Source organism: Dermacentor andersoni, chromosome 8, assembly GCF_023375885.2.
Source record: "Dermacentor andersoni chromosome 8, qqDerAnde1_hic_scaffold, whole genome shotgun sequence".
Taxonomy (NCBI): Eukaryota; Metazoa; Arthropoda; class Arachnida; order Ixodida; family Ixodidae; genus Dermacentor; species Dermacentor andersoni.
This window is the reverse complement of record NC_092821.1, coordinates 116,085,560-116,104,368: the sequence shown is the minus strand read 5'-3', so window position 1 is coordinate 116,104,368 and position 18,809 is coordinate 116,085,560. Positions and strand designations below refer to the sequence as shown.

Below are 18,809 nucleotides of genomic sequence, written 5' to 3'. Positions count from 1 at the left end.
TGTACGTATTTTGGAACAGCCACTTGCGGGCGCCGTCGTCTAAGCTGTAGCAGATGTTGCGGATTCCCGTGGCGTCGTCCCACTGATTGAGATCAGCGACCTGTTCAAACTAACTTAGCCAGTCTTTCACGCCTTCAAATATTTCAAAAAAAAAAAAAATGTCCAGCGCCAGCGGCTTCATAAGGGTAGAGAAGGTCTGCATGGGGTCTTCGATGGCGGTATGAGCTTATGTCGTAGTCGCTGCATGCCTTCGTAGATAGCTCCGATTGTCGCAGCAGGCCTCGTTTCCTTAGCTTTCGTCGATGCATTGGGGGTGTACAGAGACGTAGGGCACGCATTCCGGCTGCTGGACGTGGTCTGATGCATGAAATACATCATTGTAGCCAGCACCTCTACGAATTTGTCAAGTAGGCAGATGACAAAGGCTCAGCCTTGGGTTCTCCTGGTCATTCGGATCAGGTGATGGCGCGTGCATCCGTTCCCCTACTACGCCGTCTTCTATACGCCACTTTAAGGCCTGCGCCAGGAGACGATATGTACAGGTTGCACACATGATTGATGGGCAACTGTCACTTTGAGAGATACTGTACAGTCTCCACCAGCCTAGGTCCTCCCAGAGCCATTTGTAACTTTCTTTCACCGCACTGCAATAAATTACTTGTCAGAAATCCATTGTTGCCGCAATACTGTTGTCGCCGAATTCCTCGTTAGACGCCTGTGTCACATATACTACAATTGCTTTCCTTGCACAAACCTGTTGGTCTGCGTCATAACACATTGCGCAACCCCAAACGACACTGCATTAGCAGCAACGCACAAAAAATTTTCCATACATTGAATGCCATGGTGAGCAGGACCTGCATCCTTTTATGTGCAATACACAATGCACCACTACCGTAAACACTACACGCACACACACCACCACCACCACCACCACCACCACCACCACCACCGAACAACCGGCTGACTGACTGACTGACTGACTGACTTTACTGATCGATCTTTGATTGCACTACTTATAAAGAATTTGGCCGGAAAGCAAGGGGTAGGCTGTGCACATTGCAGGTTTCAAATCACAAGTTGGCCTAGAACGAAAATTGTTTAGTCATGTCGAAGCTATGTTGAAAACCATCCTAAACGGCTGGATGGTACTGACTGGCTTACGTGCAGCAAGTGTTCTTGTGTGAATGACTTTATTTCCGGTGTTTGTTCTTCTATAAGCCCTGCCACCAACGGTGTAATAAAAAACATCCGCTATGGTAACGGTGTATTTGACCTCGTGAATTATAGAAAATGCCTAAAGTGAGTCGGTGTGAAGTATATATGTATCTCGTGGGTTCAATGTCACCACAGCTAGAGAGCGCTCGCAAAGAGCCGGCGCATGTCGATTTAATATCACAGGCGCGCACCTATAAAGCAGCGGTGATGTTTGTAGCCACATATCTCGCGGACTGCTGCAGCAGTGCGAGCAGTCCGGATACCTTCGTTGCCACCGGATACTGCGTATCGCAACGCTTCAGCCCAAAAGTATAATTTTTCTGTTTCGACTGTGCAACGCTTTTGGTGTAGGAGGCCTTCTTATTTTGGATAGTACGCGAAGCGTCGGGGGCGCGTTTAGAAGAAATGTTTTCATAGGTATTTTTGCAGTAGCATCGTATCTCATCCAGGCAGTGCGCGCTATCGGCCACTTTTTCCGAAGGTTAAGTTATAGTGATGCATTTAGAGATGGAGATCCCTCGATACCATATTCAGCGTGCGCATGCAAAGGTGTTGTCGTCCTGCGGGAACAAAACAAGGCCGCAGCAGGTTTCTGATCGCCAAGTTTGGGCAGCATTGCAGCTTTCGCTACCCTTCGAAAGAGTGTCCATGAGCCCTCGCATTCACCAACATCTACCTAATAGCAAATTGTTGCTATGACTGAGGCTTGCAAACTCCATTATTTGCTGAAATGACACAGATAGAAGTAGTTTTTGGTAGCTAGTCCTAATTAACTACTGGTTTGTTTGACACTTGGAAAACAAATTGGCTCCTAAATTAGTGTTGCTGCACGCGTGTTTTCTATTCAGTTTTCATCGCAGAATGCTTTGCGGGCAAACTAAAACAAACAACATTGTTTGTTAAAGTGCCATGTATGCAATACATTTAGCAGCAAATTCTCATGACCAAATGGACTGATAGGTTATAAGCATTTTGCTGTCAGTTCTCGTCCCCGACTGCTTTCTTGGGAGCCTGTTTAACATTGCTTGTGAAAGCGGCATGGTTAAAGGTGTATTTTGCAATGGTTTCTCCGTAATTATTTATTTGTTGCAAATGTAAAAGCGTGCTGCTATTATAGCGGAATCGTGAGATGTACAGTTTGCAGTCAGTGCTGATTGCAGACAGCTTTATTTGCTGACATGACAAAACCATTGCTTGCTAAGTGGCATGGTCAGACGTAGCTTTCGCGCTTGGTGTTCAACACTTTCTGGCTTGTTGCAATTCTAAAAAAAGCCGTATTGTTTACTGAGGTTCCACATTTGTACGACAAGAGCCGCGTATCTACGATCACTAACAGTGTAAACTTTTCCTCACTTTGCTTCAATTAAAGACTTCATGTCTTTTCCAAAAGTAAAAATTACAATATCTCATCGTGTGGCAGTTATTTATGTTCATGTTGCATCAGGAATTGTGACGTCACTCAGTGACGGCTCAAATGTGCTTCACATTGGTGCTTGCCTTCGCCAGGTTGTGATAGAAAGGTTTCCTAAAAACTGGTGCTAAATATGTAAACACCCATTGGAAAAACGTAGGTAAAGCATTAACGTAAAGTGTCGCATGCAGCCTTCTTCAAGCCCAAGAAGTGCTATTCGCTCATTGCTTCTAGTTTAATTTTGTAGGAAATAAAATACTATATTCGCCAGAATGGTCTAGGACTCTGTAATGGTTAGAGCAAATGCTTAAACATAAGCAGGGTCGATTTTGTTTCCGTAGACTGAAGACGACCTCTGAAACCAAGCTAAGGCACGGACTGTCTTCGCAGTAGAATAGTAAAATGTGGTGTTCAGAAAGATTGCGCATTCTATGAGTATTTTTTGCGCTCACAGGAAACCATGACGAAAGAGGACATTATCATCACCGGCATCTCCGGAAGATACCCGCAAGCAGACAGCTTTTCGGAGTTCAAGGAGAAGCTCTTCGGGGGCGTTGACCTTATCACGGACGACGAGGCTCGCTGGCCACGAGGTAGGCGTAGGAGAATCCTTTGGAAAGTGAACACAAACCTGCACTCCTCACAGTGTTTCAATCTTGTCTGCCGTCAACAAGTGCGGCGAAGCTTAGCACTGTGTCACGGACTGTGTGTACTCCTCCATAGAAGAAGAGTAAATGAAGGATGTGTTTACGGCTGTTCTATTGAACACGGAAATGTGACGAAGTGTCGTAGACTCGCGTTTCCCGTTATCTTCGCGACTGACTCGCACGCTGTCGCAGCGCCGTTGTCACCGATACCAGCAGCTCGGTCGACGAATACGATCAAATGTCAACAATCGAGCGCTACACAATGTGGCTCCAGAATGTCTTTTGCGCACACTTAGGGTCAAACGTATGCATTCTACGTTATACGTAGTGGCCAACAAGATATCTTGCAAATGAACCGAAACATGCCCGCAAATGAATCATAATGAGATCGAGTGACAGAATAAGCGCATAATGTGATGTACGAAACGATAACAGGTATTGTTGTGCGCTAGATGCTGTCTTGTTAATGTGCCATATTCGGCAATGAAGAAAATGCGCACTGTGGTTCAAGTAGAATCTTCCTAATGTGACGGGTTGTAAATAAGTGCAAGTACATGTATGCGGATGGATTCTATCACAAATTGTGAACAGAGGATGTTAAAAAGGTCAATCACCATCTATCGACCTATAGCAAGTGCGTCATCCGCCGTCGTGTCGAAGTCACAAAAAACAAAACTAGGCGCTCAACAGCATAGCTGCACGAACAGCTGCTGCTTTAATCCTTGTTTTCGTGGGATATTACGCTGCCTTTCGCTGCTATATGCGAAGTGAGAGGTCCATTGCGTCACCGACAACCACCTAGGCTTGGCAATGGGTACAATAAGATGAGCTAATTAAATAAAAGCCGCATAGTAGATGTAGATGTAGAGCCTAGATGTTAGTGGCCCATCTGGGCGATTGGCCAAGAGTAGTTCAATATAACAACAAGAAAAAACAATTATAAAATAATCTAAACAAAGTTTGTGGATAGGTATATGCTAAATAATAGATAGATTGCAGCTTATGACTTTAATAGAATGAAGGGATAAATGAAAACAAAAATACAGCTCATCTAATTGATCTTGTAGAAAGATAGCGAAACCCCAAATTCTGATTTTTTATTGGACATTTTTATGATCTTGCAATAAAATCTTGGATGGCATCGCCAACCTTCCTGTCACTGTGCGCAAGGGTCGAGGCCTCAAAAGGTAGCAACTTTTGAACATTTAATTGTAATTGAAGAGGGCGGAATGCTGTTTCTAACGTTATTTTTGAATTTTGCAACTCAGAACATCTGTGACAATCGATGGGAAAGTGATCTGTTGTTTCATCTCCGCCAGAGCGACAGTTTGGCGTGTGAGGCAGGCTAACTGTGTATAGGTAAAAATTTAGAAACGGAATTGTGCAGCGTAGTCAAGTGATTGTGACTTCAAATCCTCGCGTTTGACGGAGCTTTTTATTACAATAATGCGACAAGTGCTGAAAAATCTGAGGTGTTTGATAAGGGAGAGGAGGGAAATTCACGTAGCCTGATTTGCCTCCGAAAGCTAGGCCCTATGACGAAAGCTGATGCCGGTAGAATTTCAGTGACTGGGCCGTTCAGGGACGCCCTCGTCAACAAATCTGCCATTTAGTTTACAAACTGGCACTGAAGTCCTGGTACCCAAACCAATCAAAGCTAAATGGGGGGGGGGGGGGGGGCACTAAACAGTGGCGAGCACAGGTGTCGTTTTGCTTTGTGCCTGTGTGTTTACTACGACGTTCATTAAAAGGCAACCCTCTCCCCTACCAAGAATGTTCTTGCGTTGGGAGAGGGGGGGGCGGATGCTCATGTCACCATGATTTCTAAGAATATTCAAGGGGCCACGCTTCATTTCGTATGGAAATTTGTTTGGCAACGCGTACGCCTGTTTGCCCCATGTGTGAGAACAACTATTCCTGTGATTTTAGTGCGAAGGCACTAATTACATCTTTCCCTACAACACAAAGATTTTAGGCGTTTTGGCACTGTAGCGGCAAAAAAATAATTTCGCAAACAGCATTGAACACACTTCACGGGTTGCGGTGGGACACATTCTAATCTAAATATTTTTCCGCACCAAGTAGAAATGAAGGAACCTTCCGAAAATTCAGCGCGACGGTCACAAAAATTGTATGTTGAGTCGTACCAAAGAAAGAAAGAAACAAATACAGAAGAAGGCGCTTCGACACGTTAACAAAGACATGCCGCTGGGGCAGTTATTGCCATTTGGGGAGTGAAAATTTTACAGCTCAGTAAAGTCCATCCAAGGCAGGTTCTCTTACACAATACACGAGCGCAAGAGAGAAGACGTCGTACTAAAAAAACAAACAAACAAATAAAGAATAAAGCGCTTCGACACGTTAACAAAAACTTTCTGCTAGGGCAGTTATTGCCATTTGTAGAGTGAAAATTTTACAGCTCGGCAAAGTCCATCCAAGGCAGGTTGTCTTACACAAAACACGCGCGCAAGAGTGAAGACGCGAAATAGACTATGCCGTGCGAAAATACGATGCGTGCGGCGGCAAAGGTTCGACAACGGCGCACGTAACAAACGTAACTCCTGACCGTCGACTCACCGACCACATTAGTCCTTCATTTTCGACTGGACATGCGTGCGCCACTTCACCCGCACAATTTCAATTCGGACGCTTGAAGCGAGGATCCAATGGCGAACGGAGCAACCACCGTTGCTGATTAGTGGCGAGGATGCTTCTTTATCAGCTTCGACGAACAGCACTTATAGTGGAGCTTCAATTTTTTTCATGAGAGACGTTTTATTGCACATGCCGAAGTAACCCAAGTCATTGTAATGCAATGCGACGTAGTTTTTAGAAACTTCAGTCGAAAATTCGAAGAAAGAAAGGTATGAGCAGTTGTTTAGTGTTCGAAGTTCGGGTTTCGAAGCGCACGTCTCCGCCTATAGAGGCTCGGTGAAAGTTTCCGTTTCAAAGCCGTACGCCTCTTGATATCCGTGGGTGCGAAAACCAGTGGACGTTGCTTCGTTGAATTGTGGAGGGTGCATTGAAGCTGGCTCTCGTTATTTGTCACACGATGAAGGCAAATGTTCCATTTCCAGAATCCTGAATTGTCATACAGCGATGATTTGCCGAGCCATTGAATATACAAGCACTTAGCAAGTACACCTAAGAGAAGACGTAATAAATATTCATCTCCTAATTCCAACATATATCCGCGCTTAAGCCGTTCAAATCCTGCCGGCATTCATTTTCTGAAAGGCAAGGTAGAATAAAAATGGCTTTTCCAAACACTTGTAAATACTAGAATTATCACCTACCGAACGTTGTATAACGTTCTATAATTTCTGCACTAGCGAATTCTACCTAACATATGTTTAGCCTTCTCTCTTCGGGCAGGGAAGCTGTCGGCAATTTTTGCGAATAACAATAAAATGAATTACGTAGACTCGCACCGAGTAAGCCGACTCAAATCCCTGATGAATGCAAACTTGCTCACATGGTGCCGATGTTTAAAACGGGCGATAAGAATGAAATGACAAATTTTCATCCAACATCCTTGACATCTATCACTTGCAAGCTGTTGCAAGACATTTTGTGATCTCGAATTATGGAATTCTATTTACAAACCAACATGGTTTTCAACGGGGACGCTCTCGTGAGACACAGCTTTTCGAGCTAACTACTGAAATTCACACCAACCTGCATGAACACAAACTGACGCAGTCTTCATTGACTTTGAAAAATCCTTTGACAGGGTGGGCCATAAACGTTTGATATATAAAATGAGTCTTCTTCAAATAGAAAATGAAGTCATTGACTGGGTTAAATAGTATTTATGCAATAGGCGCCAAGCGGTATTGGCTGAAAGCGTTGTGTCCGACTTTGAGCCTGTCACGTCTGGTGTGTTCCAGGGCTCAGTGTTGGAGCCGACGTTGCTCTCCGTTCTTATCAACGATATTCACATTGGTATAAACTTAAAAATTCATCTATTTGCTGACGATCGCGTTATTTATTGTGGTGGTACTGGCCGTAGCTATTGCGAATACTCTAATAATGACTTGCAGAAATTGAATGAGTGGTGCCCTGAGTGGCCGGTGAATATTAATATTAAGAAGACAAAGTTGAAGCGGGTCACTACTTGTAATAATATTGCGTCGCACACTTACACAATAAACAGTGAGCTTATTGAACCAGTTGAGTCATTAAATATTTAGGTGTTCATTTAACTTCTAATCTGACTTGGAACACACATATTGACTGGCTATTGGGATATATATATATATATAACGTTATTATGTCCTTGATGGGGTTCAGGGGTGGCGGGGGTCGGGAGACTAACTCCTAGTCCCCCCCTTCCTCAGACGGCGGCCAGTCCTTGCTTTCTGGCGGCATCTTCGACCATTCGGATGGCCAAGAACTGCTCCCCTGGGTCCAAGCTGAGCAGCAAAGTCTCCCACTGCTCGGCCGTAGTTATGCTGCGTGTGTTAGTGCGGTAGGTGTTGGTGGGTGAGGCTTTGGGGCATTGCCAGATAATGTGATCGATGTCAGCGCGGGCCTCGCACGCTTTGCAGAGTGGGCAGTATGCATCGGGGTAAATGCGGTTGTAAAGCACGGGGTTCCGGAAAGTTCGCGTCTGAATGAGTCGCCAAGTGGTGGATTGATATTTATCCAGTGTTTTGTGTGCTGGGGGGTAGCGTAAGCGCTCTCTGCGGTAGTGGAGGAGAATTTCTCTTAACGTGACCATTCGGTCCCGCGCGTGACCGCAATGCAGAACAGAGGGCTGGTCGGGATCGGAAGACTCAGGTGAGGGGTCATGTGCCCGGTGTGCGAGAGCTCGGGCGGCATCGTGGGTGGCTTCGTTTCCAGCCAGACCCGAGTGACCAGGGGCCCAGATGACCTAGACGTGGCGTTGCCTTGAGGGAGGAGTGCCACAGAGTATCTTCTGCGCTTGGGGCGCTATCAGTCCTCTTGTGTAGTTGCGAATGGCCGTTTTTGAATCGCTGATGATGCAATGCGCATTGGTAACCGCGTAGGCCAAAGCGATGGCCGTTTCTTTTGCTTCTTCGGGTTGCGTTGTGAGCATTGATGCGGCCGCGGCGAGGTGGTACTGCGAGCACGCGACTGAGACGACCGCCGTCATGGTTTGGTTGGGGTATTCCGCTGTGTCCACGTAGGCTACGTCAGCGACTTGGTCGTAGCGCGTTTGTAGTTGTTTAGCTCTTTCTGCGCGTCGCTCCGGCTTGTGTTCAGGTTGCATATTGCGAGGTATGGGCGGGATAACTAGCTGAGCGCGCATGTTTGGAGGGATGGGTACTTTTGGTCCGAATTGGGTGGTGTAGGTTATGCCTAGGGGGCCTAGAATGCGCCTGCCGGTGGTGGAGTTGGCGAGTCGTTCGTATTGGCTAATACGGTGCGCTTCAATAAGCTCGTCTATGGTGTTATGAATGCCGAGGGCGTCCAGTTTCCCGTTAGAGGTGGTGATCGGAAGATGTAGGGCTTGTTTACAGGCCCTCTTGATGATGGTATTGAGCTTGAGCTTGTCAGTTGCATTGAGGCTGAGGTACGGGGCGACATAGGTGATCCTGCTCAGGGCGTAGGTGGTTACCAGGCGTATAAGGTTGTGTTCTTTCATGCCGTGATGTCGATTTGCGATGCGTGCTATGACGCGAGTGGTTTGGTGTACATGAGTGTCTAACTGCTTGAGTATCTTCGTGTTTCTGCCGTTTTGTTGGATGCGTAAGCCAAGGATACGGAGGCTAGGTACAGTAGGTATGCGTTGATGGTGCAGGTGGAGTTCTATCTCGGGCGGGTGAGGGTCTGGACATCGACCTCCCCAATCAGGCTTGTACAGAAGGGGCTCCGATTTCTGTGGGAAGCATGCCAGGCGGCGCAGTTCTACGTATGCTATGACCGCGTTGGTGGCTTGCTGCAGAGGGTTCTGGATGTCTCCGGTCGCTGCCCGCGGTGACCCACAGGGAGATATCGTCTGCGTAGAGGCTATGCTTGAGGTTGGAGATGCTAGCTAATGCAGGTGGTAGTCCGAGCAAGGCCACGTTAAGCAGAAAAGGGGACAGAACTGATCCTTGCGGCGTGCCTTTGCTGCCGAAGTGATTAATTGGCAACTGCAACCCTCCGATGGTAATGGTGGCTGTGCGACCTGTAAGAAAATTCTTCACGTAGTTATATGTTCAATGTCCAACCTCGAGTTGTGCCAGTTGGTTCAGTATGGCCTCATGTGTGACGTTATCGAAGGCCTTGGTTGGGTCTAGCCCGAAGATGGCTCTGGTGTCCAGCCTGGAGCTTTTATCACCATTGATAATTTGGTGCTTGAGCTGAATCATGATATCTTGAGCAGAAAGTTTCGGGCGGAAGCCAACCATGGTATTGGGGAAGAGGTCGTTGTCGTTTATATCTCTGTGTAAGCGTGTGAGGACGTGTTCGAGGACCTTTCCGACACATGAAGTAAGGGAGATAGGAAAGAAGCCAAAATTATTATGATTCACAAGCCAGGGAATTGCCTCCTACTCGGCTATTGGGAAAATCAAATCGGACTCTTGGCCTCCTCCGACGCACATTTCGCCAAGCTGATGAGGACACAAAACTTCTGCCTACAACTCAAGAGTTCGATCCAAATTTGACTGCTGTTCCGTTATTTGGAACCTTTGTCAAAGCATATCTCATCATAAGGCTTGAATCGTTACAAAACGAAGCTGCCAGGTTCATTGTATCGGATAAGTTTTCCTATTCAAGTCTAGATAAAATGAAAGACAGCCTCGAACTTGCAACACTAGAAATATGTAAGAAGGCGCCCCGTTTAATATTCTTTCACAAGATATATCACAACCCTACACCTTACACTACCTCAATAATAACGACGGCAGCTGCAACGTTTGCACACTTGGACAGCTCTTTTAGAGTTCGTTAACCACTTGCCCACACCGACCTACTTCGTTTTTCATTTCTGCATTTGGAAATCCAGCAGTGGAAACGGTTGCCGAGATCTGTGGCTGAAGAAGAAAGTGCTGATAAATTTTCAGAAGGAAAAAACCAATTCTTATCGCTTACCAAAAGCCATTGACATAACCTCAAAAAGGTTCGGTAGTTTTGACATCTGCAAATGACAAGTCTCCTTCTAAATTTCATTACGGTGTTCTTCAGTTTTTTTTGTTATGATGTATCAAATAAATCATCCCACGCTTCAGTTTCTGCATGTCCAAATTGCTGTATCCCTTTCTGTAAACATTTTTTTTTCTTTTTTGTATTGCCACCTTTCCGGACGAATTCTATGTATACAATTCATTCACAGAATACAAGATTGTTTATGCAAATGTTGTTAGCACCGCTATTTTCATTGTTGTGTGCATGTGATTTTTAGTGTTCATTGTGCTAAATATGTATACCCCCATATGTAATGCCCGATGGGCCTGTAGGGTAAATAAAATAAAAGAAGAATAAAAAGAAGCTTACTTTTGTAAATGCGCGCAACTTGCCCCTTTGCAGGTTTCCTCGGATTGCCCGAGAGAATGGGAACCATCAAAGACTTGTCGCGCTTCGACGCAAGCTTCTTCGGAGTGCCACCTAAGCAAGTGCAGGTCATGGACCCTCAGCTGCGTCTTCTTATAGAATGTTCGTACGAAGCCATCGTAGATGCCGGCTACGATCCGGCGACGTTGCGAGGACGCAAGATCGGCGTCTTCGTAGGCTGCGGACTATCCGAGACGTGGAGTGTGTTTGGCAGTGACTCGGCCACGATCGACGGCTACATTGTGACCGGAGCAGCGCTGCATATGTTCTCGAACCGGGTCTCCTACTGCCTCGACTTTTGCGGTATGGGACTGCCCTAAAAAGCACAGAGCAACTTAACTTCTTTTGTGTCGCACGTATTGGTTTGATTGATTAGTTATATACGTGGCAAATGTACTGTATATTAGCCATGTATTCGTCATAATATTCGCTGTAATATATTAGTCATTGCCATAGCAATATCTTACTCACAGATTGATTGATCGATTGATTATTTGATTGATTGATTGGTTGACTGATTGATCAATTGATCGACCGAGTGAGGGATTGAGTGACCGAAACGCTGAGTGTTAACTTGCTGAATTGAAGCGACAGAACGTAAATTTCTGGACAAGGGACAAGACACCGAATTTTTAATTAAAAGAAATAATAGCGTGGAGTGACATTAATCTTTTAGAAAAAGAAGCTTCATAACGTTAATGTGTAAACGTGAACAAAAAACAGCAACGAATAATAAATGTTTCCACAGCCGTTAAAGTATAGTAGGCAAATAGACTAAATGGTATCATCCCCTTCTTGGTCTAATCTTGTCACACGACAACAAGTCACCCTCCTTGAAGGCCGGTCATTTCCGATCGAGGATATGCGGCTACCCACCGAAAATACAAACCTCAACGTTGATACCCATTCCCTCACTGTGCATGTAGCTCTTACGAAAACAATAACGACTGCAAAATTGTTGCACCAACAGGCAAATGTGACGGTGAAGGCGCTTCATGCAACAAACAATAGCAGAGGGAGGGGGCCGCGTTATACTCTGGTCGGCCCGGGTGGCCATGCGCGCCCGCCCTGGCCGCGCTATCTTGAAAGCCATCTGCGACGGAGACAGTCCGCCTCACGCTGTGTCTTCGCTGCTTAGTTCGCGTTGATGCGAGACGCAGCACCAAGGTCAATTCGCTCGCTGCTGCTGCCGCGGTTCCTCACTCCAGTGTTCTTATAGCGAGTTTCCGCGGTCATCGAGCGAGATTTGTTCATGTTTGATTTTGCGCGCGTGACAACATGCTTGTTATCTAGTTATTATGCTCAGGCCTACAAGTTTATAAGGCTGGTAAACTTCGTATAGCTGTCCACTAATTTGCTATTCCGATCGGTAACTGCGACTTTTTTCATGTAAAAACGGATATTCGCTCTCTTGATATCACCCAAATAAATCACTGTCGCTGATATTGTGCCGCCACCACCGCTGACGTCTTCGCCACCGCTGTAGTGCCTTCGTAGTTGCAGTAATCGTGTCGACGCACTTTATTCTGTATAGTTGGGCGACTTCGCACAGGACTCCGGAGTTGCGCGCAACGTTTGGTCATTGAGAGAAGTCAGGGAAGTAATTAACTGCCGGTGCGTTAAATAACAGCACTCGAACAACTGATGTCTTAGCCTGGGGCCAAACACTTCGGCAGTGGCACTTGTCTTCGACATGTGACAAAGGCAAGTCTTTTTTTTTTCAAAACAATGGCTCCAATCTGAGGTGACATCGCTTGTTCGATTAAACGTTGACCGCTTCGAGCCTCTATTCTCTGGGGAGCATCTGTCTCGTTCGGACTGCTGTGGCAGAAAATGATTTGGCACCCGAAGAAATCATTAAGGACTGATGATTTTTTAAATAAAACTTCTCTCTGTTTCTAAACCAGGACCAAGCTTGACGATCGACACGTCATCCTCCTCGACCATGGCAGCATTGAACCTAGCACTGCAGTCGCTTCGCTGTGGTGAATGCGAGGCGGCCATTGTTGGGGGCTCCCATATCACGCTCAATCCGCTCACCACACTGAGTGAGTTCCGATTTGGCATGCTGGCACGAGATGGAAAAAGCAAAACATTCAACGCCAACGGTGAGCTTTAGCTTGCTTTATATTTATTGTGCTTACTCCACGGGTCTCGTTCTTGGTCATTCGGGGCCTGGATGGCCTCTGTTCTAAACATTTTCGTAGACACCAGAATATGGACCAAACGGACCGCGGTCCTGTTACATCTTACTCCAGTTCTGACAAAGACAGCAAAGCGGAAGCTTCCCCACGACAGCGTCGGGGTCGAGAACGATAGCGGCTACTGTGAGGTCCAGTTCTTACGAAGCCCGCAAGGACCGCTTCGTGAAGACAGCATCGAATTAAACAAAGATGCAGATTACTGGGCTATCTAAACAAGGTGGCATGAGAGCAGCCTGCCAGAAAGCTCGGTAAAAAGTTTTTTCTGCATAAAAGAAAGCGTACTCGAGCTTTCTCATGCACCTAATGAAGCGACCTTGAGCTTGCTTGGATTCAGACGAGCAAAGTGTTGAAATATACTGGTAATATTCGCTTCCGCTAGCTGTTTTCTTTTTTTAATCAAAGCGTGGCGGCGTAATGATGCAGAAGAGCGTTGCGATTGCACTCCCATGTTAGCGCCCGAAGCTGTAATTGTCAAACGGCTTCTAAAGATGGCCACAAATGGAACAAACCTTCAACCGCATACTCTACGCCAAAGCCGCACATGCTATTGCGAGCGGGGCATGCAGCGTTCTCGCCCTCACCCTCTCTCCTGCGCAGAAGGTGCTGCCATTTCGTCCGCGGCACGTTGCTTGTGCGAGATGCAGGCACGTGTCTGCGACTGCAAGCAAGCCTTCTCGCCCTCTTTTCATTACGATAGCATCTATATGGAGATTCCAAGAGCATTTCCGCCGTCGCCGTCACCGTGATGTTCCGCATAAAATCCAAGGCAGTCACAGCGCCGCCGCGCGCCCCACCCTGTATGTGCGAGTGAAACCTTGCGAGGGGAGCCGATGACCGCAGCTCAATCTAGAGAGGAAGCGCGCAGTCTTCTCTCACGCGCGAGCTCCGAACGTTTCCAGGTGCCGGAGGGGGGGGGGGAGGATATATTTACAATTGCTAGTAAGTACAGTGGGGCGTGGCATTTTCCGAGGAACTTCCGGAGCTTCAGGAGCATTTGTGAGTAGTTCCCTTTGATTGAAATAAACGCACAGCGCCTTTGCGACCGCGAATGAACGCCATTGCCTGATGTGCCGCCGTGAGGATTATTGGTGTTGTGTCTCGCCCCCATTAGGTTAGGTTAGCTTAGGTTTAGGTGAGGTATAGGTTAGCGTGAAATGCGTTAGGGTGGCGCGGCGTATTCTCACAGCGGTTATGCCGTGTAGATTATTGTCCTTGCGTCTGTGCCACGTTTGGTTAGGTTAACATTAGGTTAACGTTATGTTAGGTTAGGTTAGGTTAGCGTAAACGGCGTTAGGGTGCCGCGGCGTATTCTCACACCGGTTACGCCGTGTGGATTATTGTCGCTGCGTCTCTGCCACGTTTGGTTAGGTTAAGGTTAGGTTAACGTTAGGTTAAGTTAGGTTAGCGTAAAGGCGTTAAGGTAGCGCGACGTATTCTCATAGCGGTTGCAGGGGCGTCGGGTGTCGTCGGCTGTCTTTTAGCCACTCGCGTTCAATCGCGGTTGCGAAGGCGCTCTGTCTTCTACATTTTAAATATTTGCGGCCTGATCTCTACTACGGTCCCTACTGCTCCCACGGAAACATCTGTGATGTTAGTTTCGAAGTACATCGGCGTAAGGCGCGAGAAAGCTATGATCCGGCACGAGTGAGCACGAGCGCCGCAGGGGCGAGACGGTAGGCCCGGCACAGCGATCACCAAATGGGGCGTCAGCGTCCGCTGCTTCACATGTTTCACCCCGCCGACAGCCAGCGTCCCAGCGTAAACAAACTCGACCCTGCTGCGCAATGCCGGCACGCTTTAGGGACAAGCGCATACAGCACGCGCTAAGAAACTTCTCCGTACTGCTGATTCAAGGAACCAAAGTCCCCACATTTTCTCTCTCGGGCCCGCTCATACTCACGCTCGGTCTGTGCCGACTCAGGCACACTGCACCCAAACCCACACCGCATAAGCGTTGACGCGAGTGAAACGTGTATTTAGCTGTTCAGCGTGCTCATGGCGAAGTTAACCTAATGTCAAGCACGGAAGATAGTCGGAGTTTCGTTCGAAAGGCGATGCATCGATTGCGATAGCAGGTTAGTAGATAGGCATACGAAGTAAGCAAAGTAGTTTTGCAGGGTGTGCACACTTGAAAATATTCTCTCACTGATTAAACTGACAAGGATAGTGTCACGCGTGGAGAAGCAAACACGAACTCAACTCGATGAAATCGCGAAATCGCTGTCAAAACTCTTGAGTGAGGAAGCGTGGCAACAGCAGTGAGCGAATTGACCTTCGTGCTGCCTCTCGCTTCCACGCGAACTAAGCGCTCGAGAACACAGCGAACACAAAGCTATCAGCACTCTGCGCACTCTGTCCCCATGGCAGATTGCTTTCAAGATCGAACTCGCTAGGCCGCGGTATACGCAGCCGCCGCCGGAGTAGACTGACCGCCCCCCCCCCCCCCCTTCGTGCCTTGTGCGCGATGGAAGACGACACGCTTGGTTCCCGTCTTCCTCCCTTACGCGCGCGAGATCTAACCACTATTCTCGGCTCTCCTTCGCACACTTTCACTCACACCTACAGTACACGGAGTGAGGCCACGGTGTTATCGCACTCGGACATTATATGGAACGTCACGGCGGCGGCGGAAATGTGCCTGGAGTGGCCATATAATATGGCAATAAAACCAATGAGAAACATCGGTCGTACTTCCATAAGAACATTACCGAATTCGTTGAACGTTCCCGTAAACAAAGTTGCAGGCAGACCACTGACGTTGCTCTAGCCACAGCCTTACAGTTTTTGGTGCACTTGCTTTAGGAGATATAGCAAGACTTGTTGCATTAGTTGCTTTTTTTTTTGACAGATCGCCGAAACACGTGTCAGAGTCGCAGAAGCATGTGCACTACATAGGGTGTCCCAGCTAAGACCTACCGTGTTCGGTCGTCCGAGACAGCAAGACCGAACACCACATGTCTGAAAATAGCACCTTGCACTGTGTTTTTCGAATATATTTTTTTTCTTTCAACACCTTGAACAACGTTAGCCGAGGCTGCCGGTATATGTCTAGAACATAACGTGATAACCTTTGCACCAGCCTTCTCATCTTGCTTCTAATATTGGGCGAGAGGGTCTTATTTATACTACTAATTACTTATTATATTAGATTGGTGGATGGAATTGTCCGTGCATCGCATAGGAAACTGATTGGCGGATGAGTTCCAAGACGCTTGCCGTAGAATTATAATTTTTGAGGTTCTGCTCAAGATCCGCGCCGGAGTGAAACGCGTGGACGGGTATGAAAGGACATCGCTTTACTTACCCCTAATCGTGTGAAACAAACGTCACGTGGTTAGCCGGTTATTGTGGTGGGTGGGCGCACGCTCTAGTGGTCAGTACTTGCTATTTACCTGGTTGTAACTATTTTATTTCCTTTCTCGCGCCTGAGCTGAACGCATAAACACGAGCCATTCGTTTCAAGAGATCTTTAAATCACCATGCATCTTTTTGCGCAGCGGACGGCTATGCGAGAAGCGAAACCATAGGGGCCATGTTTCTTCAGCCGGCTTCGAAAGCACTGAGGTTCTATGCCAAGTTGATTAACATCAGGGGCAACGCAGACGGCTACAAGGTTGAAGGTGAGGCGAACTTTTTTGCGTTCTTTATTCGACCATCATTTTCCTTTAGCCTTTCAGTCCTAAACTCCAATTAAGGCTCAAAATAAAATCACGTATGATTTCTTCATTTTCATTATTTTTGTATCGTCTTCATCTATTGTCTGCAATGACGCCAATACATTTTCTTAGTTTGGTTGTGATCAACACACATCGGCCACCTCAGTTGCTCCCTATATGTGTGTGTGTGTGTGTGTGTGTGTGTGTGTGTGTGTGTGTGTGTGTGTGTGTGTGTGTGTGTGTGTGTGTGTGTGTGTGTGTGTGTGTGTGTGTGTGTGTGTGTGTGTGTGTGTGTGTGTGTGTGTGTGTGTGTGTGTGTGTGTGTGTGTGTGTGTGTGTGTGTGTGTGTGTGTGTGTGTGTGTGTGTGTGTGTGTGTGTGTGTGTGTGTGTGTGTGTGTGTGTGTGTGTGTGTGTGTGTGTGTGTGTGTGTGTGTGTGTGTGTGTGTGTGTGTGTGTGTGTGTGTGTGTGTGTGTGTGTGTGTGTGTGTGTGTGTGTGTGTGTGTGTGTGTGTGTGTGTGTGTGTGTGTGTGTGTGTGTGTGTGTGTGTGTGTGTGTGTGTGTGTGTGTGTGTGTGTGTGTGTGTGTGTGTGGGTGGGTGTGTGTGTGCGTGTGCGTGTGTGCGTGTGCGTGTGTGCGTGCGTGCGCGCGTGCGTGCGTGTGTGTGTGTGTGCGTGCGTGCGTGCGTGCGTGTGCGTGTGCGTGTGCGTGTGTGTGTGTGTGTGCGTGCGTGCGTGCGTGACTCTTCCTGCCCGACCACATATTACGCTGCCCCCGAATGTAGCAGTAAGAGCTATATTTGTGCCTTGATACATCAAAACCGAATCATTTCGAAATTCTGATCCGCTTTGAGCTTTTACGGCTTTCCTATCGGCGCACGCCATACTTCAATCTTTCGCTGCAATTTCCCATTCTTTTGACGACCTTTCTCATTGAAATCACTTCATATTTATATAATGATGATATAACATATAATATAATTTTAATGATATAATGATATAATATAATGAAGTTGGCGATAAATTTTGGTTATGTCCGATTTCATTTAATTTCTAACGTCTTCCTCAACTGCGGAACTTTCTTTCTGAGAAACCCGTTTAGGTTTCCTTTGGAGTTTGGTGCTGCTTTCTGGTGAATGACAATTTTTCGTTTTATGTAACACATTTATTAAAAAAAATGTTATCGGCTGCCTTAAGCACTTGAGGCATGTGAAAATGCAGTTACCTCGGCATATTTGAATTCCTGTGTATGTACTGGTCTTTCAGTTACGTGTGCATAAGCAGAGCTGTAATGATTCGCATGCCATTCCGATGTAATTTTTCAATATGTTCTGCTTCGATTCATATATATATATATATATATATATATATATATATAACAACTAAAGGACAAGCGAAATTTCAGGCGGTTTACCGCATGCAGTTTGATAACTTGGACTCTTCCTGCCCGCCCACATATTACGCTGCCCCCGAATGTAGCAGTAAGAGCTATATTTGTGCCTTGATACATCAAAACCGAACCTAGTGAAGCCTAGTGGATACAATAGCTGTCGAGAACCCTTAAAACACGGGACAGGAACATCCAGCTGCATTCACGTCTTTATACTTAACATATGTAACAGCGGTGCAGCGGTGGCGTAGAGGTAGAACACCCGCCTCGCGTGCAAGAGGTCCGTGGTTCGAATCCCGGTGCCGGCAATTTTCCACCGGATTAAAAAAAAAAAAAAAAAAAAAAAAAAAATCCGCGTGTTGATAAAATTGCACAAACAGGCCTGGAGTGTGGCCTGATCCCGGTGACCAGAACCGGTAACGCACTCCCTCACCAGAGCAGGATTGGCCACCCTGGTGCAGTACTTGGCCACAACCTCCTATATGAACACAACAATCAAACCCCGGCCCTCAGTCCCCAGCAGCTGCGAAGCTACTGACCACGGCGGCGGTCAGACCTGCGACGCTGCAGAGGGTGCTAAGAATCACTGGCTCCGGACAGGCCGCCATTGGAATATGAACCTGGCAACGTTTAACGCTAGAACGTTATCTAGTGAGGCGAGTCTAGCAGTGCTATTGGAGGAATTAGAGGGCAGTAAATGGGATATAATAGGGCTCAGTGAAGTTAGGAGGCCAAAAGAAGCATATACAGTGCTAAAAAGCGGGCACGTCCTGTGCTACCGC

At 46.9% G+C, this 18,809-nt stretch overlaps 1 protein-coding gene across 1 annotated transcript in view; it reads left to right on the top strand.

The window, feature by feature from the left end:
- The first annotated feature begins 3,089 nt into the window (after positions 1 to 3,089).
- The window catches only part of LOC126529444 (fatty acid synthase-like), a 66,332-nt gene continuing 50,612 nt past the window's right edge, over positions 3,090 to 18,809 (top strand). The window contains exons 1-4 of the mRNA XM_055069851.1: positions 3,090 to 3,222; positions 10,756 to 11,082; positions 12,687 to 12,887; positions 16,481 to 16,603. Of these exons, the coding sequence (XP_054925826.1) occupies positions 3,090 to 3,222; positions 10,756 to 11,082; positions 12,687 to 12,887; positions 16,481 to 16,603 (784 nt within the window). The remainder of the gene's footprint in view (positions 3,223 to 10,755; positions 11,083 to 12,686; positions 12,888 to 16,480; positions 16,604 to 18,809) is intronic.